The sequence below is a fragment of the Odontesthes bonariensis genome, chromosome 12, assembly GCF_027942865.1.
Source record: "Odontesthes bonariensis isolate fOdoBon6 chromosome 12, fOdoBon6.hap1, whole genome shotgun sequence".
In the NCBI taxonomy this organism is placed as follows: domain Eukaryota; kingdom Metazoa; phylum Chordata; class Actinopteri; order Atheriniformes; family Atherinopsidae; genus Odontesthes; species Odontesthes bonariensis.
Genome location: NC_134517.1, coordinates 21,828,916 through 21,854,320, shown reverse-complemented (window position 1 = coordinate 21,854,320; position 25,405 = coordinate 21,828,916). Strand labels below are relative to the sequence as shown.

General features: G+C 43.2%; 2 protein-coding genes across 3 annotated transcripts in view; one reads left to right on the top strand and one right to left on the bottom strand.

Annotated features, from left to right (window-relative positions):
- The first annotated feature begins 1,851 nt into the window (after positions 1-1,851).
- LOC142396675 (dynein, cytoplasmic 1, intermediate chain 2a-like) lies at positions 1,852-19,216 on the top strand. Of its 2 annotated transcripts, XM_075479674.1 has the most exons (17): positions 1,852-1,933; positions 3,124-3,235; positions 4,512-4,629; positions 5,351-5,438; positions 6,435-6,524; positions 6,870-6,985; positions 11,161-11,247; positions 11,463-11,625; positions 11,740-11,839; positions 12,673-12,798; positions 14,640-14,786; positions 14,874-14,987; positions 15,411-15,544; positions 16,565-16,709; positions 17,640-17,780; positions 17,883-18,008; positions 18,188-19,216. In XM_075479674.1, the coding sequence occupies exons 2-17, from the start codon at positions 3,134-3,136 to the stop codon at positions 18,299-18,301; spliced, it is 1,911 nt and encodes a 636-aa protein (XP_075335789.1). In that variant the 5' UTR covers positions 1,852-1,933; positions 3,124-3,133; the 3' UTR covers positions 18,302-19,216. The 2 variants fall into 2 exon arrangements, with proteins under 2 accessions (XP_075335789.1, XP_075335790.1); XM_075479675.1 differs by lacking the exon at positions 6,435-6,524.
- The window catches only part of LOC142396673 (electrogenic aspartate/glutamate antiporter SLC25A12, mitochondrial-like), a 20,045-nt gene continuing 13,760 nt past the window's right edge, over positions 19,121-25,405 (bottom strand). Inside the window, exons 12-18 of the mRNA XM_075479672.1 lie at positions 24,643-24,695; positions 24,371-24,451; positions 21,301-21,441; positions 20,370-20,508; positions 19,952-20,110; positions 19,757-19,847; positions 19,121-19,678 (exon numbers count right to left, since the gene is read on the bottom strand). Coding sequence (XP_075335787.1) covers positions 19,477-19,678; positions 19,757-19,847; positions 19,952-20,110; positions 20,370-20,508; positions 21,301-21,441; positions 24,371-24,451; positions 24,643-24,695 — 866 coding nt within the window. The 3' untranslated portion in view covers positions 19,121-19,476. The remainder of the gene's footprint in view (positions 19,679-19,756; positions 19,848-19,951; positions 20,111-20,369; positions 20,509-21,300; positions 21,442-24,370; positions 24,452-24,642; positions 24,696-25,405) is intronic.

The window sequence follows — 25,405 nt, the reverse complement described above, 5'->3', positions numbered from 1 at the left end:
CTCTAGTGTTAACGGGGTTACTGGCTCAGAACAGATTGCACAACTCTGGAGCAGACATTATGAAGATATTTTTAACTGTGTTAAGAGTGAAGAGTTTAATGTAGGTAATGTACCTTTTAATGAAAATGTGATTATTAGACCTGATGAGGTGCAATATGCCATTGAGAAACTGTCTATGAACAAAGCCTGTGGGCTTGATCAGGTAACAGCTGAGCATCTAAAACATGCCTGTCGGAGGCTACCAATCCTGCTTTCAATGCGTTGTACTGGTCTTTTAATGCATGGAATACTACCTGAAACGATGATGTCAGTTTTGCTAGTGCCAGTCATTAAAGACAAAACAGGCAATATTTCCAGCATAGATAATTACCGGCCAATTGCTCTGGCTAGCATTATTTCTAAGGTGGTAGAGATGATTATTTTAGATAGGCTCAGTGATTATGTTGAAACCACAGACAACCAGTTTGGCTTTAAGAGCAAACTTGGAACTGACCAGTGTATCTATGCTCTCAAAGAAATCATAAACAAGTACAGAAGACATAATTCTACTGTTTTTCTGTGCTTTCTAGATGCTTCTAAGGCCTTTGACAGAATAAACCATGGGAAATTATATCACAAACTTCGACAGCGAGGTACACCATCCTACCTGATTAGGATCCTGCAATTCTGGTATACCAATCAAACCATGCAAATAAGATGGGGTGGTAGTATATCTACACCCTTCTATGTATAACAAATGGGGTGAGACAGGGTGGTATTCTATCCCCGGTTTTATTCAATGTATATATGGATGATCTATCCAAAAATCTTAAGCAGTGTAAAACTGGGTGTATGGTGGGTGACAGGATAATTACTCATCTCATTTATGCTGATGACCTGGTTATTATTTCCCCATATAGTGCTGGGCTACAGCAATTGCTTAATGTGTGCTCCAGATATGGACTTTTATTTGAAATCAAGTTCAATCATAAAAAAAGTGTAATTGTTATTGTAAGAACTAAGGAGGACCAAAAACAAAACTTTCCCTTGTTTTCTTTATCTAACGGCTCCCTTGATGTAGTGAGTAAAGTGCGGTATCTGGGTCACATCATCACTGATGACCTGTGTGTGATGAAGATATCCAGCGTGAGTGCCGTAAATTGTATGCACAAGCCAATATGTTGGCACGCAGGTTCCATATGTGCACAGATGATGTTAAGGTCAATCTCTTCAGAGCCTACTGCACTCCTTTTTATACAGCAAACCTATGGTGTAAATACCATTCAGGTAAGCTGAAGAAGCTGCAGGTGGCATATAATGATGCCTTTAGGATTTTTCTGAAGCTACCAAGATGGACAAGTGCTAGCACTTTATTTGTAAATTTTAACGTCCCTACTTTTCATGCTCTACTGAGGAATTTTATGTATACATTTATGGGTAGACTTGTTGGGTCCAGCAATGCCATTTTATCTTTACTTTGTGATACCAGGCAGAGTGATAGAAGATACTTCTCTGAAATGTGGAAGCACTGGTATAGATGTCTGTATGTGTTTGTGTCCTAATTACCTGGTGTTTGTGTTGTACCGTCTGTTTTATTAATGTTTTTATGTGTTGTATGTGTTTTTTATGGAACATTGAGTCCGCAATAAAAGTTTTCATTCATATAATAACATAGATTATATATTATCTATGTTATCATTACATGTTATCTATACAAGTCGACCTTAAAGTGAAATTCTGTCACAGTATTAAGAAATCAGCTTAGGTGTTTACTTTGAGTTGCATCTGTAAAGATTAGGTCAAACTCGAAACTCCATGCTTCGAGAACGGCGCAGCCACGTCAAAGTTTAATTACTCTTTTTGGCTCCTCTCGGCACCTGTAGTGTGTTTGCCAGACCGATTGTTTTGTGTTGCTTTCAGGGCATTTGGTGTCAGGTCGAAAACCTGCTTCAAGGTTTGTTGTCTACATTTTAGTGGCACGGTAGCTGTATCACCCCACATCTGTAACGAGTTGACTTTCTTCACGGATTTTTGTAACTAGCCTTGTTCAGCTTGTGGTCAACACAGTTGAAAGTGAATGACAGCGGAGTAACCGGTCAACTATAGTGGCTAACTGCTAGCTAAAAGCTTAATCGAAACCCTTAGATGTTTAATTGAATTACGCGAGTCATATTTTCTATGACATAGGAAACATAACGTCACCCAAATCATTGCATTAAGTTGCACATTTTTCACTGCCGGCTGCCATTTCTTGTTCAACAAGGAGGGCTAGTTTAGCTCTTTGGCTAATCATGAGCAACAAGGGAGGCTAACGTTAGCAGCAGCTGAGAGCAGTCGGAGGCTAGCGTTTATAACTATTTACTCCCATGTGTGATAAGTAAGATGCAACTTAAAAGTTCTTCAAATTTGACTGCTTATGCATAACGGTATGCAATGGAGAATAGAGTGAAGCGGCTGAAACAAACAACCACACTCACCTAACTGGGTGCGAAAGATTGTACCAACTGTAGGGTGGGGCTCCGTTGGCCCGATGACAATGACTGGTCAGCCGGTGTAATGGCAAATTCTGTGACCTGTGAAAGAGGTTTTGCCGCCACGTACGCTTCTGTTGTACCTTTTATTTACACTCCTTTCGAGAGCTAAACACGGTGGTATCATACTGTGAATGTTGAAATGTGTTATTTGTGTCCCGTCATGTTCTGTATGAAAAATTAGACTAGATGTCAAAGTGTTGTCAGGGGAGTTGTTAGTGACAGAAGCCTGAACCATTGAGTTCCTGTTTTTATAGCTGTCAAAATGTGTTACCTTGTGATACCTAAATTTCATTTGGCCCATATTGGACGACGACTTACAAAATTCACCCAGCCAAACAGATCAGAAAACATAGAAATGTCATAGAAATGAAGTTGGGCAGCTTTTCTCCTGCAAGGTGGTCCTGAAGTTAAGGACCTCAGTCATGAGAAGATGCTTGGCCTGTAGCATTGTTGCCTGTGTTAGTCAGGAGACAGCAAGGTTGCAAGGATGCTCATACTCCACTTGACAGTTATATTAACTAAGTTTGAATTAAGCATATTTTCCAAATAAATAGATGTAAAAAAAAAAGATAAAAAATTGACAAAAGACATGTGTGTTGTTTGAAAACAGCTGTGGCATCATGTCGGACAAAAGTGAGCTGAAAGCAGAGCTTGAAAGAAAGAAGCAACGCTTGGCACAAATCAGAGAGGAGAAAAGAAGAAAGGAGGAGGAGCGCAAGAAGGTAGAGGTTTTGATTTTTATAAACATTTAGAATCCTTTCCGGAAACTGAGCACATTTAAACCAGTGTCTTGAGTGTGACCATTACGAAATACTATTTTTTTTTAATGATTGATTTGAAGTTCTTTTGACTTGTCATAGTCGAGGTGCTGCAATAAATGGGTGTAGTTATTCTTTGCAGATGAGTCCATTTAGAAAACAAACCAAAAAAAAAAGATAAACAACTTACCAACCAATAGTTGTAGTTGTACTAAAAGATGTACATAAGGCATTCTAGGCCTTTCACAAAGGCAAAACGATGCAAATGCAAATTTTTGAGCTCTACACAATAAGAATTTTTCAGAACCTTTCTTACTACTTCTTCTTTTATTCCATCATTAAAGGGATAGTTCGCCACTTTTGACATGAAGCTGTATGACATCCCATATTAGCAATATCATTTATTAAATTTGACTTGCCCCCTGCTGCGTCCTGTGAGCCGAGTTCCGGCCTCGTTTTGGCGTTGACGAAGGTAGTCCGGCTAGTTGGCTGGGGCCACACAAAAATAAAGCGTTTTGCTTGTCAAAACAATATGCGTTCAAAAAAGTATTACATTTGCATCACAAAATCGTTCAGCCAAAAAAAAGTCAGACCTCACAATCGCTTGGCGCTATTTTCTCTCTCCCTTCATATCACTGCGTGCTGTGTAAACTGTGCAGACCGAAGTGCAGACCGAGCAGTCCCCTGCTTCCGAGCAGTAAACACTGTAACAGGTGCGGCTATCGGCAGGTGGCTGAACGCATTGATATGAAGGTAGAGAGAAAATAGCGCCAAGTGATTGTGAGGTCTGACATTTTTTGGATGAACGATTTTGTGATGCAAATGTATTACTCTTTTGAACACATATTATTTTGAGAAGCAAAACGCTTTATTTTTGTGGCCCCAGCCAACTAGCCGGACTACCTTCGTCAAGGCCAAAACGAGGCCGGAACTCGGCTCACAGGACGCAGCGGGGGGTAAGTCAAATTTAATAAATGATATTGCTTATATGGGATGTCATACAGATTCATGTCAAAAGAGGCGAACTATCCCTTTAATCTAACATATTACTCACTCATTGTCCAGGGGACCAATGGTTCTTACATTAGTTATACAGGTAATTAGTATTTAATGATACAATAGTGCTAATAACAAGAGTAATTTATATGAGAAAGTGCACAAGTCTTTCTTATGTTTCAGAGACTATGTTAAGTTGACACCCAGAGTTTGAATTAATGCGTGGGGCTCTATTTTTTTCTAGGCGGACCAGCAGCTGAAAGAAGCTGCAGTCCAGCAGGATGACTCTGACCTGGAGAAAAAAAGACGAGAGGCCGAGGCTCTCCTGCAGAGTGTGGGCATAACCGCAGATGTTTCAGCCGGTATGTTCAGTATTACCTGTAGGTGGATTGTACAGTGTGTAGGTGCCGTGATGTCTGCTTTTAAATTACCATTAGGGAAATACATGCAGCTCCAAAGTGTTCTATAGGCTATACTCTATATATATATATATATACTATTTGAATATGTTCTATATATCCCCATATATACTATTTGGCAGCAGGATGATACAAGTATTTAATTTGCTTTTGTATCTTGCTACAATTTCAGTCATTGCATTAAAGCAGTTACATTATATTATTTAATATTTTTACACTATTCATTGCTTACAAATGCAAGCGACTCATTAAAGCCAAAGATAGATAGACTTTTTATTGTGATGGTTATCATGGCTGTCATTCAGAGCACTGTCCTATCGCAAACAGCAGGGGGCAGTAGAGGTCCACAATAAAAAACCTGTTCCAGCAGACAAACCTGTTGCAAAAATGAATGCAAATTTGATCCAACTGTGTTTTTACAACCTGGCTCACAGTGTAGGTTTGCCGTGTAGATGCCAATTTATGAATCTTTCTTTCTCTGCTGCTCACGTCTAGGTTTCCTACTCATGCGCTTATGTTATTGTTATCTATCAGGAAATCTAATTTATAAGATTTGGTAGTTTTCTACCAACAGTTAACGCCGCTGATACATTTCTGCTGTAGTGTTGTGGACAGCTTAGCATTTACATTGTAACAGATGATTATTGTCTGTCTCCCTGCGTAGGCGCTCCTCCCACATCACCTACTGCCAAATCGGCGGGGACACCAAGTGAGACAGGAAGCCAGGACTCTGATGGAGCTGTGGGACCCAGGTACACACACATACAACCACACACACCTCCTTGTTTGAACTTCAGTACGGTGCTCTTCTGGCAGACAGTCAGTGATAGTTAGAGCTTTACTGAGTTTTGTCCAGTGCGTCTTTTAAGAAGTATTTTTTAAAGTTTCGCTCATGTCAAAAATAAATATTTCTCCATTGTCCTCGTCACAGCTTAAAAAACAGATGTTTTGTGCAGCATATAAGTTGAGAAGCATTTTAAAAGCTCCCTGAAGAGGCTTGCCTGTTTCGCTTTTATGTGCCTTTCACTTCTTTCCACCCCTCAACAAAAGTTATGGATACTTGTAATGCGTGCAACTGAGCTTAAGCTTTTTACTAAGTCTTTTATGGTTTCAGTGAATAATGACGAACTTATGCCAACCGAGTGCGTGTTTATTTCATTTATGTGCCACTGAATTAGAATGATCCTAAATTAACAATAAAACAGCAGGCTGCTGTGACGCCTGGGGGACTTCTTAACCCCTAATTAGAGCCCCTTCCCTGGGCTGAAATTCAAGCTCCCCCAGTGTCCCATCAGACCCAGTGAGCTGTTCCCCCTACGTGTTGACTCATTTCCCTCACCAGCATGGCCATTTCCTACACACATGGAGGTCATGTTTTCTCCCCACCGCCCCCCACCCCCCACCACCACCTCTTTCTGGCTACACTCAGAGCCTTTGGTGGGACACAGTTCGGGCTGGTGCAGCCCCGCAGGCTGCATGTTACACCCTATGTCTTCCTACTCAGAGGGTCTGTGTGTGTCCGTACATTTTAAGCAAATTAATTCCTCCTTTTTTTTATTTTTTTTTTTTTTTTCAAGCAATCAAATTCAAGCTTCGTTTGAAATGAAAGAAATTGAAAATCAGATTTTCTGTGTGAAAGATCCAGTCAGCATGTTGCGTGCCATAATGCTAACTTTATTTCCTCTCCTCCTTTGTGATTGCCTGTTTCTCTGTCACTAATGCTGCCTTGTTGCTGTGACACTAATCAGGACTCTGCACTGGGACTCTGACCCGTCCACTCTTCAACTTCACTCTGACTCTGAGCTGGGGTACTGGACACTCTCTTCTCTCCTTTCCTGGTCATTTTCCTTTCTCTCAATCTATGGCATGATTACTTTGTCTATTAAATTCATTGTTCAGTTAAGACAGTCCAGGAAATCAGTGAAGTCATTTATGCATGAATGGTCAGTTTAAACCTTTTGATTAATTCTCAGTGGTTGCTAAACTAATCTGAACTCTTTGCCATTTCATGAAAGACTAATTTACATTCTTTTGATCAGCCTAAGATCCCATCTGAAGGAGGTGAGAATGGTAACAAAATAAACCGAGCTCGGTTGCAGTTGTTTTTAATGTGCAGTCTTGTAAAAATCATTCCTGTTTTGTGGCGATGTTGGTGCAAAGTTTGAGTTGTTCTGTTCTTTTAGGCGCGTGACTCCAAAACTGGGGATGGCCAAAGTCACACAAGTGGACTTCCCACCACGTGAAACCGTGTCCTACACTAAGGAGACCCAGACACCTGTCGTGACCCAGACCAAACAAGGTGACTAATATAATTAAGCACACCTTCGAAAACACTGACACTGATGATGTCATGCATCTATCTGAAAAACCGCGTGCGCGTATTTGTGGATTAATAGAGAGCTTTAGCAAAACATATTTGGCGATTGAAAAATGTAGTTTTATTTTATCACTTGAAGGGGCAACCGGATTCTTGAAAAATATTCCCGACGGGGGAATTGTGGGAACCGGAAGTAAACGACAAGTTGAAGACGTTTACCAAACTCTGAGATGAAAGCGGAGGAAAAATGAGGCCCAAGAAACACAAGAAGTCAGGCCAGAGATCAAATTCAGACAAGCTCTGCTCCCCGGCACCTCACAGCCAACTCTGCTTCGGTATAATTAACCAGCAGGATGAGAAATCCAGTGACAGGAAGGAGAAATGCGATTGGAGCGGAAGATATGAAGCGCCGTGCATTCGACTGCTTATTGCCTCTGAAGCGTGTCGATATGTATGTAATTGGTGCGCTTAAGCTTTCATGTGGTTGGACAAAGAATATTTGGCTTTGTACTAAAATCCACATGTTGAACACATGTTGCATGAAATATGCAATATTTCCGGTCATGTTCCTTGTTCGTGGGCTGATTGTTGTAACGACAGCTGGTGAATAATGCGCTCGATTGAAATCCTGATTACGATTTTTGTTTTGAATCTCCGCTTTTATCTGCTGGATGAGGGTCTTTTTTTTTTTTCCTCAGTTTGAGCCAGTTAGCATCTTTCAGCTTCTTTGAGAGCCTGGTTAGGATTTTAAGCGGTATTACAGTGTGCCGATGGAATTAAAAATTCTGAGATGGCACGAAGCACCAGTCAGGTGACATATTTCTTCTTCTTAAGCAGAGCCAGTGAGGGGATGGAGAGCATCCCTCTGCTCCTTATTGCTTTTTACTCCGGACTCTGCTGGGCATAGTAAAACTGTGTTAAACAATGATGGTTTCTGCCAGCTGTTCAACACGGAGCCCCCCCCCCCCTCTCTCTCTGCCACTATGTAATCATTTCATCAACTCCCTCGCTTCCCTGTCTTCTCCCTTCACCGAACAGGCACATAACAAAACACACTCAGTGACATTGTGCATTTTCACACCATCACTTCTGGCTCTTGATGAGGCGGCATCCCCTATCCCAGCTTGCTCCCCTCGCTGCATCTTTGATGTGTAGGGTGGCGTCGGGCCTGCTTTCTGATTGAGCGATTTATCATGTTGTCAAAAGGAGGCTCGGATGCAGCACTCTCAAGGTCAGCAGGCGGTGGCGTTAGCGTTAGCGTTAGCGGCTGCCATGCTCAGGTGGCCGCAGGCCGAGAGTTTCCACTGCGTTGGCGGGACGTCGCAGAAAAGGGAGAAGACGATTAAAGATCACATGATCGAGCAACAGAAATCCACCGAGCAGTCAAGGAAAATGTTTCCTATTTTCTATTATATTTTTGTCCTATCTCAGTGCGTCTCAGAAATCTTACCTAATGAAGGTATGGCCTTCTCAGAGCACTGACCTCAGCATCAGTGACTCAGTATAAAACCACTAAAGAACACTAGCAATTTCTGTTGAAACTTAACAAAAATGTACATTTGTACCCTGGGGAGTTTGGCATTATCACCTTGCTTTCACGTCCTAAAACTTACAAGATACTCTAGTCTTTCATCCAACTCTGGGGAGTTTGAGGAATTATTGTTTTAGGCCATTAGATTGGCGAATTAGCCACTGCTACAACATTCCCAGGCGGTACTAGTTGGTAATATGCTGCACCGGTATGAACTCTTCAATAAGGGGCTATAATTATGGAGTAAGATATTGTTAGACATAGAGGGCCGTCGGTCGGTCTAGTACAGCATTTTGAAAAGGCTCGTCAGGGATACAAGTATGTCGAGCAGTTTAGTAGATCTAATATTTAATTGAATGTGATTGTTTTAATCACTCTGAATTCAGAGGCAGGTCAAAACTTTTAATCACAAAAGCCCTTAATGGCCTTCTTGTTTCAAGTGCCACTTGTAATTGTGGTCAGCTTTAATGCTTTTGATGATTAGTACTGTTAAATATCTGTAATATCTTTCTGTCATATGGTAGCTGATAATTTCGAGCAGATACTTTGAACGATTCTCCCTTTTAAATGGTTTTTTCTTTTGTTTTTTTTAGCATGTGATTGTAGAATTTGAAGCCTTTTGAGTTGGGACAAGAATCTCAACAGGATATTTATATTTTTTCTCATCAAAACCTTTTAGTTTTGCAATTTCAAACTGGAAGTTTTATGCTGGGATTGCTACGCCAGAAGGGCTCTTTTTCAGGAGACGAGAAACACATGCTTGCTCTTTATAAGCAGAGTTTTTTGTCTTTCTGCGGGTTCATTATTGGCATTTGTGCAGCAGAAACAAACCCCTGTGCACGTGCTGAAGTCAAACCCCGGCTCTGTGTGGACATATAGAAAGGGGAAGACACCTGCGACAGCGAGCAAAGGTTGTTTTATAGTTCATCACTGGCCCCATGCCATGTTTGCATTAATATGTTGTCTATTGACTTGGACTTGCGATTACTCTCCCCACCGCGCTCTGGTCCAGCTCCCCCCCCCCCCAAAAAGCTTTTATTTCTTAAGTGGTACAAAAGCCATAATTGGGCCTGCTTTGAGAGGTGTCAGTGTATGGGACATCGGTGATCCGGGTGAATTCTGTTAAATGCAACCACCCACCCTTGCTGCCACCCCCACCCCACCCACACACATCCTCAGCGGGGTCACCAGGATCACTAGCTTTGCTCCAAATGGCCATTTTGGCTGGCAGGTGCATTATACCCTTTATTTTCAGATTGTCTGTCCGCTCCTAATGCGTGGCAGGTTGATTGCTCTGGCTGCCTCACCAGGGAAAGGGTTGACGAGCACGGCCGGGACTAGCTGAAAGACAGTGATTACTGTTTTCCTTTAAGCCTGATTGAGGCCCTTGAAAGGAAAGATTTTAACCTTCTCCTGTTGGGTGCAGAGTATGGCTGCACATTGAAATGGCTTGTGTCATCAACCCAGTTCTGTAAACTCATCAGTGCACCCAATAACCTTCATCCCCCAAACCTCCATCTGAGAAAGGGGGTAAATCATTTTGGACAAAGTGACAGATGACATTATCATTTAGATTATCTCAGTGGGAAGGAAATTCGTGCATGTGGCGCCGTCAGTTTAAGATTAACTATAAGACTTATCCATGATAAATGCCCGTAGGAACCAGGAGAGTGCTTCCTCTGTCCACATGAAATCTGTTTTGTCCTCCTTTTTTTTTTTTTTTACATCGCGCACATAGGCTAAATACCATCTCTTGGAGATGTCTGAAAGAAAGCGTGTTCATCTTCTTTGAGGTGTGCAGTTTGCCAGCTGGTGTGGCCTGTATTTTGTTGTACATTCTCTGCGGTTGAATAGGAGTTGCTGGACCTCCTGCTAGGACGATAATTGCACTGGCTTGCCGTTCGGGGAGAGGCTTGTCTCGGGGCAGCCAGGCGTAAAACCTCTGTGCCATCCCCATGCCACCTCTGAAGAGCACAAGACAATCCCAGCTTCACCATCTGCTTTTGCACCATGCCGTCATCTGGCCAGACCAATAGGATGGGCCCAGGCAGCTGCTCCACACCCTCTGCCCCGTGGCCTTGAAGGGGGCGACCTGCAACTGGGACACTGAGGAAACAGCTACACTGACAGCTAGACTCACTATTGAATGGCTAGTCTCATTAACAGTGGGGACAGGCAGGGGTCCCTATGACAACAAGACACCCGCTGTGCTGTGTCCCTTTAATACAAATGACAAACTTCCCTGCTTTAGAGGAGCAGGTTCTTTTTTGAAAGGCGACATAGTGCTGACAAACCAAACAAATGCAAGGCAGAGATACAAAATCATTCTATTGCTGTGCCCATAATCGCTGGGTGGAGCTTTAATTGAAAGAAGTAAATAATGAAGCTGGGAAATGTGGCAGCCAAGAGGTGGCGAAACATTGGAAAGGACGCGTAATCGTTCCTTTTGTGAAAGTTTTTACGTTGGACATGATTTTGCTCTTGCCAACATTTGTAAGCCTGACAAAATGTGTGATTAAACCCAAAATATTTTCCACAAGAACATGTTGATTCAGAGATGGAGTTGATGAAGCCCAACTTAGTGTGTGTTCTGGTGTTTATTAAGACATTGCTTTCTGATCAACAGAGGAAGAAGAAGAGGAAGAAATTGCTCCACCTCAACCAGTAGTCGAGATTCAGACTGAGAAACTGGACCAGAAGGAGGAGGAGGAAGGTACTTCACTACCAGTGATGATAATTGAGACACTCGGCTGAAATTGAGCCACTTAAGTTCTTCTTGGAATTTTTCAATTACACATCTAATAGTTGTTACGGATTACAAATTTAGTTTTTATTCCTTTAAAATGGGACATTGGGTTCTGTGCCGTGGTGATGGTGAGCAGCAGGGATCATCACCACATTCTGCTGTGTTTGTGTTTCTCTGTCAAGCACCCCCCCACGAGCTGACAGAGGAGGAAAAACTCCAAATCCTGCACTCGGAGGACTTTGCAAATTTCTTCGACCAGAGCACTCGCATTATCGAGCGAGCTTTGTCCGAGCATGTGGACCTCTTCTTCGACTACAGTGGCCGCGACCTGGAAGAGAAGGAAGGGTAACAATGACTGGACGTCTAGTGTTTTATTTAAACAAAATTTTAAGCTGTGTTTTTTATTGACTTAATGTGTTACTACCTTTTTTTTTTAATTTTATTTTTTTATTTCCCCAGTGAAATTCAGGCTGGAGCAAAACTCTCCCTCACCAGGCAGTTCATGGACGAACGCTGGTCCAAACATCGTGTCGTCACCTGCCTGGACTGGTCGCCCCAGGTCAATGTTTTGAACAATTCTCTCCTGATGAAGCCCGTGTTTTAGCACATTTCTCGTAGCACCATCGATGAATTGTTTGAAGCAAAATCTCCTCCTTTTTTCACTAAAGTACAACCAACTGTAATTGCTTCAAATTAGGATTTTCTCAGCCATAATGCTTTATGATTTTGTTACTTGAGTTTGACAGCATTTACTTTCAGCCTAAACTCCCTCAGGAAAAGCAAGTTGTGTCCCATACAAATTGTCACTTATTCGTTGGCCATAATGATTTGTTTCCTCTGGTGTCTAAGGTCATTTAATGCCTGATTCTGCAACAACTTGTGACAGTGATTGAACACCAACCCTTTGTTCACTGTATTTTCTTGCTCTGAGCGACATTAACACCCCTGTGATACAGAATAATTTATTAACTGGATTCAGGTCTCAGATTCAAGCATTTGATGCGGCAGAGCCTTGTTATTTATTTACATCTGGATTGCATTAATTTGATGTGTTTTTGATAAAGTGTGGGGTTAGCTTACAAGTTGAGAGACCCTCACTGAGCTGCTGAATCTGCCCCTGTGTTCTTCTGAGCCCCCGTAGAGCTGTAGCATTTAGTTATAATGATGAAGAGGAATAAAAACATAATTTACCAAAGAAAGGTGACTTAAATGAGTCATAAATCTTGAGGGAAAGGGGTTGCTCATTCTTGAAGGCATTCGGCAGCACCACACAGGGCAGGCAAGGCTTTTCCACATTCAGTCAAGCCTAGGGGGCATGCCTTCCTCCCCCTGACATTCATTCTGTCTGATTTTTTTTTTTTCTTTTCTTTTTTTCCCCTCTTCTTTCATCAGTATCCCGAGCTCCTGGTTGCCTCATACAACAACAACGAGGACGCTCCACACGAGCCAGACGGCGTGGCCTTAGTGTGGAACATGAAGTACAAGAAAGCCACACCAGAGTACGTCTTCCACTGCCAGGTACCAAAAGCGACGTCTCTTTTCTTTTAGACTCCCCTCCCTCTTTCTGCCCCACCCCCCACTGTTCTTGACAAGCATGGAACGCCGCCAACCATCCCCGTTGCTCGCCGCCTTGCCACCTCCTCTGCCCCCCACCCGGCCTTCATTCGCATTGTGAGTTCACCATGTTGGCATTCACCTCCACCACTTCTGTCCGCAAACACATGTTCGTGAGGCGCCGGAGAAGACCTGTGGCGCAGGACCTGAATGGAATCCGAGCACTGCAGCAGGATTAAGTGTGCAGGGCAGAGCTGGTTATCATGTGCATCTAAACAAGGGCCCTGTGTTCAGACAAGCTAGCTGGGAGACCAGTTGAGCTCCATCGCTCTGCTCAGCCTTATTATAATGCTTGCCCTGAGGCTCCTTCACCAAGACAAGTTGAGTAGAACCACATGTTGCTGCCTTCAGAGCGGATGTAGTCGTAGCCATGCTGCTCAGATGAATAAAACTGAACAGAAGTGTGAATGTAGTTTTCTCTGTACCTCCTAGTTGCTTCAAAAGGTAATTTTCTTCACATGTCACAATTTTCGTCAACAAAGTTCTTTTGAAAAAAAAAACGTGTCTTGAGATCGAAGTGGTGTGTGTGTGTGTGTGTGTGTGTGTGTGTGTGTGCGTGCGTGCGCGCGTAGGCCACCTTAGTCACAAGATATATTCAGATCTTGTTGGTCAGTCCCAAGGTGTGTTTACTTGCACTATAAGCGCTGAAGCTCAAGTTATGAAAGACGTGTTTGGTTGTGTTGTTGGAAAAGGGAGAGTCGGGTCTTTAAGTTTAAGGGGAAGTTAGAGAGGAAAACGGCTAAGTGAGCTACATGTTTTCCAGGTTATGGTTGCATTCAGGTATTTTTGATATACTACTGCATTTTTTTTATTGATTTATCTTTGAAATGGACTTGTATTAAAAAGTTCCTATTCTTACTAAATTGCAATCAGGCTGTCAGAACTGACAATCACAGTGTGTTGGGGGATGAAGCTTAGGTAGTTTTGGTGCATCTGGCAGATTTCCTATCATACAGGGTTGTGTGGCGTGGAGGCGCGGTCAATGTTTTAGGCTCTCGATCTGATCTGTTGAGCCGTTCCTGTTTCCAGTTTGAGAGATGTTGTGTTCAGGATGTTCCAGTCTAAAACCTGTCAGTGATTTTAATGCTGCGGCAGATCAGTGTAAGCCTTATAAGGGAAAACACATACATCAATTATACGAAAAAAAAGGAAAATTTAATTTGGGTGAGGGAATATATGGCTTAGATCCAACTAAAATCAGATTTAGCTGACGTTAGTTTTTAACTCGTTGAATTAATTTGCTCTGAGTTCTTGGTAAAATTAAACATTTTTCAATGAAAAAGTCAGTCTAAAACAACTCGGCTCTCTTCAAAAAAATGATTGACCTTTGGAAAAGTTCACCAGGACATCTTACTGAAAAATTCTGTGCAACTACAGTATATAGTAGTGTATAATATCAGTGCATGCAGCCACTTTTAACATTTGGATAAATGAAAATGGCGTCTTCACTGCGGCGTGTTCCCAACAGGCTCTTTAAGTTTTCATTTGTCCGTTTGCTACACTGTTACTGAGCCATAAACCGGGTCCTGTTTTCCACTTTACTTCTTTCTTTTTTTGCCAATGGTCAAGGGATACAGGGTTTGTTACCATAGAAGCACGCATCTCTCCGTGTCCCTGTGTTGCCATGGAAATACCTGATTTCCAAGCCGTTTTCGACAAACACCACAGACATCTTGAAGAGACCAGCCAGTTATACATACCCAACTTTTTTAATCTCGCTTATACGTTTACCTTTGTTCTCACAGTCTGCTGTTATGTCGGCGGCCTTTGCGAAATTCCACCCAAATGTCGTGGTTGGGGGCACATATTCCGGGCAGATTGTGCTGTGGGACAACAGGAGCAACAAGCGGACCCCTGTGCAGAGGACCCCCCTGTCAGCAGCAGCTCACACGGTACTGTGAACACCCGACACGTGGAGGCTAACAGCTCATTTATATTCACTGTAGCAATACCAAACTTCACCTTCACTGTCTTTGCAGCACCCGGTATATTGTGTGAATGTGGTCGGCACCCAGAACGCCCACAACCTGATTAGCATCTCCACTGATGGCAAGATATGCTCGTGGAGTCTGGACATGCTCTCTCAGCCACAGGTGACATATCCTCAGAGAAACATTTCTGAATAAAGTCAAGCTATGAAACTGAGTTGCTGCATAAACATTAATTATAGTTTAAAAACACACACTTTTCCTTACATTCACCCGAGAGGTGAATTTTTTTTGTTGGTCTCCTTCGTTTCTGGATGAATGTTTGGCGTTTCCCTCCTGCACGTTTGTTTCTGCAGCTCATTTTTCAATTTGAAGGAAATTATTTTTGCCAGATGTGTCATTACATTTGTGCTGCCAAGACCCTCATGTCAATTTTTTTTTTTTCATGGAGTGCTACTCGAACGTAGATTATGCATTAATAAACTGTGGAGTGATTTTTATAGGTTGTGCTTGGCAGAGGACATGTTAACATAAAGCCTGAGCCGGGAGCTTGTTATGGATGTTGTTCCATGTTGCCTCCTTCCGCAGGACAGCATGGAGCTGGTGTTCAAGCAGTCCAAAGCTGTAGCCGTCACCTCCATGTCTTTCCCTCTCGGAGATGTCAACAATTTCGTGGTGGGCAGCGAGGACGGCTCCGTCTACATGTCGTGTCGACATGGAAGGTGCGTCTGTTAGCAACCGCAGCCCCCAGCATCCCTCCCCGATGCCAGCAGGATACTGAGGCGACTTGTTAGGCCCACCTAGGACCGAGTGTCAAATAAATAAAGCCCACTCACTTCCCAGCGCAGCTCGAATGCAGCACTTGATCTCCTGCTGTTTGAGGTTTCACTCCTGCCCGGTCATCCTGTTTTTCTTTTCCGCTTGTCAGTTGTGTTTGTAAAGGTCGTTCAACATAAACAGGGCACACATGCAGGGGAAACAAATCATTTTTTCCCTATTCTTTCTTTCCCCTCCGTACGTTCCTCTGGCTGAGGTTGTTTACACTCGGTTGTCCCAGGCAGAATCAAAACTGCAGTTCGTCCCACAATGTTCTCATTTTAGGGACCGGGGCTTCTTTCATGCTGGAAGGTCCTCAGCAGAGTAATGTGGCTTAAATCAGAGCAGCCACTGAGTAGTGCGTCAGCCACACTAAACGTCCTGTAGTTTACCAGAGACCGCAGTGATGGGTTAGCTGCTATGTTTTGCACAACAGAATCACCTCTGTAATTGGGGGAATAATTTTCCACCTCATTTACAATGGTATGATACTCTCATCGCAGTTAATAATGCATAAGCATCACTCATGCTGAGTATTTACCCCTCTACATTAATTATCAGAGTCTCAGTTGGATAACAGCTCTGCAACATGTGGTTGAAAGGACACGGGCACTTTTGCCACCCCGCTGGTAATTACATGATATAAGTAAATGATTTTGTGAATACATCCAGCAGAGGTCCATCTGTGCCCGTTGCTTTCTTTCATGCTTAATATGATACCTAAATTGTTACACACGGCACTACTAACTGTTAACCCTTTCGATTTTTTTTTTGTTTGTAGTTCATAGCCGATATTTCTGCAGCATACAGACGCGCATATTCAAATACCGCAACATCTGCCGCTTCCAAATATCAGATCTGTCGTGCTCAATTGAACCTGTCACTGGGTTTTGACTCATTCGCGTCTTCATGCGTGTGCTCCACAGCAAGGCGGGCATTAGCGAGATGTTCGAGGGCCACCATGGCCCCATCACAGGGATCCACTGCCACACAGCTGCGGGGCCGCTGGACTTCTCCCACCTGTTTGTTACCTCATCTTTTGATTGGACAGTCAAGCTGTGGAGCACCAAGGTATGCATCTCAAAGAGCAGAGAGAACATCTGGATTCATTTATTTGGTTGTGTGGCCCATGACTCTGTGAAGGAAAAAGTTTCCTACGGCTGTGTGTTTTGTAACTCGATGATGTCTTGTTTTTCTTTTTCTATTTCATTTATAATATAAATCAGGAAAATAACGAATCCTTTTATGATGATTTTCGTGCCCCGGTTAAAGAGGTATTGATTGAATTTGAAGACAAATGTTCTGACAGCTGCATTGCCTTTGCTTAGCCAAGATAAGTAAATTCTTAGCACTTACTATATGTAACCAGGGTGAGACTCCACGCCAACAATAAACTCTGCTGTAATCCTCATTTTAGAGGGCAAGAAAGATGAGCTAAATATAAGTGCAAATTGTTGTTTGATTTTCTTTTTCCACACGAGTACTGCAGCCCTGAAATTTTCTAGACATCAGGAAGGACTGCATGTGAGAACGCAAATGTCTGATTCAGTCGTACTGAACTCTGCGCAGACTTTACGCGGCCAACTCCTCACTGGAAGCAAGTGCTGCCCAGACTTCATCTTTTTTTTTTTTTTGATTATCAGTGACAAAATATGCCAATTAAGAGTTGGAAAAGTGTTTGATCAGAAAAAACACATTTGACAAGTAGAATTTTTTTATTTTCTGTTATACTATTTCATTAGAAACATGGCTGCTTTAAACTTCCTGGGTATGGAATGAACAGTGACTGTCATTCTGCTACTAATGTTGGTACATTTGGCTGAAACCAACATAGCCCAACAATATCTCACTGATTTGGAGATGTGTTGATTCACGTCTACTCATCTTGAAAGCGTTGTTGAATCGTACCGCTTTAATTTCCCCCCGAGTAGCACTCGAGTGCAGATGCATTAATTCTTCTAAAGGTAGTTGATGGGGTTTGCTGTGTTTTCTTCTCTGCAGAACAATAAGCCTCTGTACTCATTTGAAGATAACTCTGATTACGTGTATGATGTCATGTGGTCTCCGACTCACCCTGCTCTGTTTGCCTGTGTGGACGGAGTCGGCCATCTGGACCTGTGGAACCTGAACAACGACACAGAGGTGCGACATTCACCCCATTTTGTGCGAAATTCCATGGATACGGTACAGTTTGCAGAGCACATTTCCGGTCTCGAGTTTTATTCTGCGCCGTTGCTGTTTTAGGTGCCCACCGCCAGCGTCACAGTAGAGGGTAACCCGGCCCTCAACAGGGTCAGATGGGCTCCTTCTGGCAGAGAAATCGCAGTGGGAGACTCTGACGGACGAGTTCTTGTGTATGACGTCGGGGAGGTGAGTAAACAGGCCTGTGACTCCACTTTTAAACAAACACGCGTGCGTTGTCGCAGAAATAAGTGATGAATGGAATTCATTTAAAGAGTTCGTTATTCAGCCATTATGAATGCAAACGGATGTCTGCTTACCTGTCATGGCAACTTGAGTCATGTCTCTATTGTGCCCCTCCCTCGCAGCAAATTGCAGTTCCACGGAACGATGAGTGGACCCGCTTTGTTCGCACACTGGCAGATATCAACGAGAACAGGGATGATGCAGAGGAACTGGCAGCTCAGCGTCTCGCAGCATGAGCTCACCGCCACTGGACGCAATGTTCAAGGGACCAGTTGTGTGCTTGTTAACGTCAGCCCTGTTTTTGATAGAAGGAAAGGATGTGATGACAACATGACTGAAGGGGAAAAAAGCGTGGATATTTTTTTTTTGTTTGTTTTGCTTTTTGGATGAGAAACGAAGTACGGACATGTTTTGATTTCCAACACTTCTTATTTAGACAGTTGGACCGTCACCAGTTGTCAGGGCTATCAACCTCAGACGCTAACATTAAGCCATAATCACAAAAACGGTCTTCCTTTCTTCAGCCAGATGCCTTAAAGTTTAGTTTTAATGTTGATTGTTAAATCATTACCCGTCATTATTTACATTATCTTGACAGGAGCCTTAATTTTGAGGTATCAAGCTAAACAGGTGCTGCACTCCACAGATGAATGAAAATCAGTCATACTGTAGCTGTTCTCCATTTCTACTAAAGTTTTAGTGAAGCAGTCACATCCATAAACACCTAGAAATGTAACCATCTCGTAGCTGTATTTCAAGTTGTCATCTCTGCTCCTTTAGACTTGATAACATGTTCACTAGTTTGTAAAATAGTGAAATGTTCAGTCTTATTACTCTGATATTGTTTTATACGACTAGAGTTCCCACCTAATCTGTGCTGCTGGAGTTTGACTATCTTCAATGCCTAAGAGGAGGAACATGTATGCTGTAACTGCTCCGTGATTTCCACACCCGTCTTATATATACACAGATATATTGATGGGATCTAAATAGGGATTGTTTTCCCCAAAGCCTGGTGTCAAAACTGAGAATGTACTTTTCACAGTAGAAACAAACTCTTTGAATGATTTATTTCAATAAAATACAATAAATACATTTAAATTATTTCCCAAGTCCCTGGTAATGATTTCAAAATAAATACTTTGAAAATATCTGTACATCCTTGTGTCTCTTACATATTGACACATGCACACCGAAGCCATTGCACACCAGAAAAATGCAGTAACAACCCTTAATAAAGCCATAATGTCCCTCTGTGGAGAAGTACAGTATGTACAGTAAAATTGTGCAAGCTATGCAAAGAAGTAAAATCAGAAAAAGTGAGCCATACTCATGCAGTTTAGAAAGTAAGACAACCGCTCGATATGTGGACTGGAGGAACATGCAGCCCTCAGTCATGACTAGTAACTCTTTAAGCCGCCTGAGGTTCAGTATTGGCTGGTTTGATTGTCGCCTCTCCAGAAGGCTTGAACTTTGGAAGGTGCAAACCAAACTTCCTCTCCACGCCAGCAAAGGTCGCAGCAGCCAGACGGTATCCGCCCACATGGTCTTCAGTCATAGAAGGCAAGTCCTCCATCTTGGGTTTGTGAATGGGCTCAGAGCCAACAGGACGGCTGAGGATAAAGGCCAGTTAGAACTGTGCACTCATTGAAAATGTTTCTAAAAAGACTCAATTCTATCAAAGTACTTACTGTCCTCCAAAATCAACGTAGAGCCATCTCTGTAACAGCTCATAGGTTACAAGGGTTACACCAAACTGCGGCGATGATCTGAAGACACGAGCTAATGGGAGGTAGATGCATTTCTGAGGTCAGCTTAGAAACGCTTACGGTTTGCTTTCAGAGCACATCTTTGACGATAAAAGGGTGTCTGCATGTGTGTATTACCTCCTGCCCCCTTCCAGAATGCCTTGAAACCTTCCTCTTTCATAATCTTCTGGAAACAGTCGATGACCCCACTGTATGTTGTCTGGCCTGCTCGAGCTGCCACCTGAAGCCTGGTCTTGATGACATCAGCAGGGGTCACCAGCGAAGCCGCAGGTACACCTTGTTTGTCACGGAGCACATAATGAATCGCTTTAACTATGCACAGATGGTATCACATTCTGATATCCCTGTCGAGGCGTCCCGCAGGGCTTGAAATGTTTATGCCTTCATGGTGTGATATGACAAGAGCTCTGTAAAGTCAGGCTGTGGATGAGGAAACCAAAGCGCATTTTCTTGGAACCAACAATGCAATGCCTGCTTTTATAAAACACAACAAAGTGCTGTTTGAAGGTGCCTGAGCTCTGCAGATGTTTGTTACCTGCAATAGCTCCCGCAGTGAGCAGCTGCAGAGCCCCCAGCCTTCCATCCTCATCTGCCATCTTCGCCTTGGTGTGTGCATAAACAGGGAAGTAGATGGCGGAGAAGGGGATGTCACGCAGGAAGCAAGCTTTGGCTCCCTTAGAGGAAAAAAAAAGAAAAAACATCTTAAAAACATATGTATCCTCACAGGGCTGATAGATGAGCAGAGACAAAGATGGAGCAAGTTTGTCTGGAGGGAGCTGGCTGGGGAGCTGATTTATTCATCCCATAGAGGACTTTAGTATTGATGATCGGGGCTACAGAGCCCCAGGCAGAGATGCAGCGCTGGCCTCCAGAGACAGATCCATCACAGACACACAGCACCAATATGCTCCTCAATGTATTGGTTCCTTTTATAAAGAGGAAGCAAGTTTTTTTTTTTTGTTTGTTTGTTTTTTTCTTTAAACAAGCCACACACAGTATGTCATTCATTAAAACATGGAGCATGCACGCATGACTTCGATCTTCAAGTGAAGCTGCAAAGATCTGGAAAGGAGCAGTAGCTAAGCAAACGCCCACTCAATCCACTCAACCAGTTGAGCTGTCCGGCACACAAGCTTTAATAAAGTTAGTCATTCAAAGATGCACACATCGAAGCTTAAACTAGCTCTTATCTTAACCAGCTACTACTCACTGATGAGTGAGCTGATAAAATGCAAACTACTCATAATCTAATAAACTAATAATCAACTGATTTTTTTTAAAGGAACTTTAGGACTGCATCTTGCAACACACAGAAGCTTTAAAGTAAAACCACAAAAGTGAGCGATAAATAAACTCCTCGTGTAGTTGTATCTCAGGACCATCAGAGCGCCTTTCCTTGTCCTTGTTTGACAGTAAGCAGAGGTTGATTGTGCAGACGTCATGGTGCTTCAGAGGTGCTGACCCACCTTGTAGAGGCCGAGGAAGCCCAGGTCTCTCACAACACTCAGGGCACTGACCCTGGGGCCCGTGGTGATCTCTCCAGCCACCTGCAGTCGGATCTTAACGATTTCCAGAGGATTGGTGAAAACCACCTGGGATGCTCCAGCCTGCAGGATTCATTAAACAAACAAAAAAAAAAGAAATAGGGGGGGAAAAAAGAGCCAATGAGCAGTTTGCATGCAGAGGTTTCTGTGTGAATTTTCTGCTGTGAGTTTAGTCAGCCGGAAGGTGAACTCTGGGGTGATGATGTGCAAGCATTTTCTTCCTCATAGGAATTTTTCAATCATCTCACAGTAAACTTCTGCACAAAAGACACTTTATTTTCTCACTCTCATCTCATATTGTCAGAGTGGCCTTGACAGGAGGAGGAAAAAGCAAGCATTGATAGAAGAACAACTGGGGTCACAACGGAGCAGGAGAAGTCCCGGCTCATAGTTGGGAGGCTCTGACCCTGGCACCGGCCCTCTGCCCCTGTTGCCTCCCCTGAGGCACCTCCTGTGGCAGGGTGAGCAGCCCAGCCTGGCCTCACCCAGCACACTTGCCCAATTCACCCCCCATTCCCAGGGGAGAGCGCTGAATCACCGGGACGGCTCAGGGTCTAGGAAAGCAATGCCCCGAAGGCACAGCACCCTCTGACTTGGGCACATTTATCACCCTCCCCAAATCAAATCAGGCCCCAGGATGGCTGCTGCTGACATTCAGGGCAGGGGTCTTATCTGTAAACATCCGAGCAAAGGTCTAAAAAAAGCTCTGGCACATTTAGTCATTTTCAGAGTGGAGGGGGGATATCCGCTGCTCTGAAGATTGATGCGCTCGTCTCCTCTCTTTCATCTTCTTCAGTTCTCTCCTCTGCTGGAAGCGATAATTCAACGAGTTATCAGATTAACCTGAATTTAAACTTTCGGGAAACAGAATGAGGATGCGGGACAGTTGACGTGAATCCCCTTGGACTTGTTTAACCAAGCCCATAGAAAAAATAATCTTAGCATTTGACAATGCTAAAAAAGAAAACATCCTTGTTGTCCTGCGCGGGGACCTGTGCGCTGATCACGCCCCTGGTTTGTACCCCGTTGTCAAACTTAATCATACTGAGCTAGACCCTGCTTCATCCAGGACCCTCCAGGGCCTCTTCCTCCAATTACACCCTGACAGGGGTCACAACCCCGGAGACCCAGCTCCTCTGAGTCCAACCTGCAGCCTCCACACAGCCCGCCTCTTTCATTTCTACACATCCAGTGGAGAGGCAGAGTTACATCTTTAATCCGATGCTGAGGTGACAAAATTGAAAAATCACGTCTGACTCCAAGCCCAATTTAGAGGATTCGTAATCTAAAGTTCACTGCAATAGTTAAGGGAATCCTCGGTGAGCTGACACCAGACGCTAATAATGAATAATGAAAACTTGCATGCAGTTAATACGAGCCATTACTGAGTCATCATTAATGAGGCATTCAAAACTAGAACAAAGTAATGATTGGAGTCCGATGAAAGCTGAAATTCTTAATAAATCAATTTGATGAATCAATATATTATTGTGAATAATTCCCCTCAATTACAAATCAAAACTGAGCAACAGACAAAGATCCAAATTATGTTGAAATGTTTTGTTTTTTTTCTCCCAAACTGTAACCAGACAGGGTCCCGCAGTCCTCCGGCTCATGTGTGTCTCAGGTAAAAATCGGCAACACGCACACTACATTTTTCTGTCTTTTGTATGTAGGTTATGTGAATAGGGAATGTGGAGGTACATCTCGCACTGTGCAAATACGAGGCACTTACGGTGCGTTGCTTATGTTGCATTTGACACATAACAAACATATCGTGAGCTTGCAAAGTATTCTGCATGGCTATGATTCACCTGACACAATAGCAAATTACTTCTGATGCATGAATAAAAAAAAAAAACGTTTCTTTAGGCAAAGTACCAGTGCAGCAATGACAAAGTCTTCTGTTACACATAATTTCTGCGTGAAAAATCCAACTCAAGTTAACGTCAATAAATATAAGTAGCAAAATCTTCCTTTGGTCACGAGCAATGCTCCATTATTATTTGTGACATAGATAAATGACCAAAACTGAGGCATCAGTCAGTGGGCTGCATGTTACTGTTGGAGCTGCAGGAGCACGAGCGGCTGAGCTATTTTATATACAGCTGGTTTACAGGGACAGCAGATAAATCTGAGGAAACCTTCGTGGTAAGAAGTCAGTTGAAAACATTCAAATAAAAGTGTAATATTTATATATTTGACACATGTAAATCTACTTAGTTACTTTCCACAGAGGATATAACACTGTATAATAATGTTCACCTGAGCCATATTTTTGCATCACATTGTACATTTTCAATGCCTGATGCTGATTTGTAAAGAGATTTTCTCCCCCCCCCCACTTGTACTGATACTGTTATTAAACTGATTATCCACAATATTAAATCTCCTGAGAGATTAACACTGATCATCTTGTTATAATCCGAACCTCTGCTGGGAAACCCGGGCATTCTGTATTTGTGCGGATAGTTTACACATGCATCGCCCACCCAAACGTCGCTGCAGACTCCCTACAGGCCAACAGCTCTCAGTGACAGTAGCAGCCTCTCCCAGCAGGACAGTGCATCCTGCAACACTACAAAAAACTGCTCAGGAACAAATAAAGAAGCACAAAAAAAAGAGTATAACATGTTCGGACTCCAAACTCCCCAGATCCCAAACCCGTCGAGCATCTGCAGGACACGAACAGAACAGGCTTGGTCTGTGGCACCCCCACCCCACAACCCCCTCCTGGGTTTCAAAGGCTCCAGCCCTTATGTACTGAGACCAAGCAACAGAACCTCTCCAGCCAAGGTAAATACCCCCATCATCACTTTGACCTGTCAATTGTTTCTCACTTACAGTTTATTTTCTTTTTGACTCCCTAAACACAAAGTGTAGAAAACAAAGTGAAAGATAAAATAATATTTATATCATCAATAAAATCATCGTTTGTGGTTCTAAGTTAATCTACAGACTGAATTTAGAAGTTCACTGAAGTGATGCTTACACATCCACCAGCGAGGATCTCCGCAGGGAGAGGTATGGTATCGTCTTGTGTGGTGAATTTGTCTCTGATAAAGTCGTTCATCTGGGGAAAAAAAAAAAAAAGGGAAAATGACGCCATGGAAAATTGAGATATAAATCTGATCTTGGTGGCAATATTAATCGCAAAGAGTATAGTTCTTCTATCACTACCGCGTTTTTTTTCCATTTGTCATTCACAAGTGAATCATTCGGAGCAACTTTCTGAAGACTAAACTACACAGTGGAGCGACTTGCCGTGAGTTTGATAGCTTTCTCCGGGGCGACGCCGATGAGCTGCGGGAGGAGACCTGCAAAATATTATTCATAGATGCCATTAGAATACCTGACAGACAGAGATAAAGTCTGCCTGGAAATGAATGCACATTTTTATCTTCCCTAAATGAATACGTCCACTGACAGCTAGAACAATATAAGCTACGGGGTTCTTGTCTGCGTAAAACAAACCCATAAATATTTACAGATGGTGGCTGATATATCTGATGCACCAGGACACAAAGGTCCCATTGAGGTTGAACAAAAGTCCAAAAATATGACACTCCTGCTGCATATGGGATCAGTATTGTTGAGGCTTTATCCCACTGTCAGTGTGGAACAGAGAGAGCTGTGTGGTCACGATCGAGGGTGGTGGGGGGAGCGTGGTGGGGGGGGGCTGGGTGCTACAGTGGCGATAACTGCCATACTGTTTCACCGTCTGTCCTTCATCAAACCAGATAAACTTCTGAAGGAGCTGCTGAGTGACTGCTGCTGGTATGCAGCCAGAAGACAGCCGAGCGTGTCTGTCTCCGAGTCAATCACCCTCTTATCATGTGCAAGAGAGGAGGAACGAGGGGAGGCAGAGGAAAGCGGATCAGAGCAACAAGAAGCTGCAGCGGTGGAGGCAGCAGTAGATGGCAGTCTTGACTTCCTTCCTATGAAGAGCCTGAGGGGTAGAAGTGTTGTATATCACAAGCCCTCAGCACTATTATCAGCACTCGGGCAGAGGCCGATCAGACAGTGC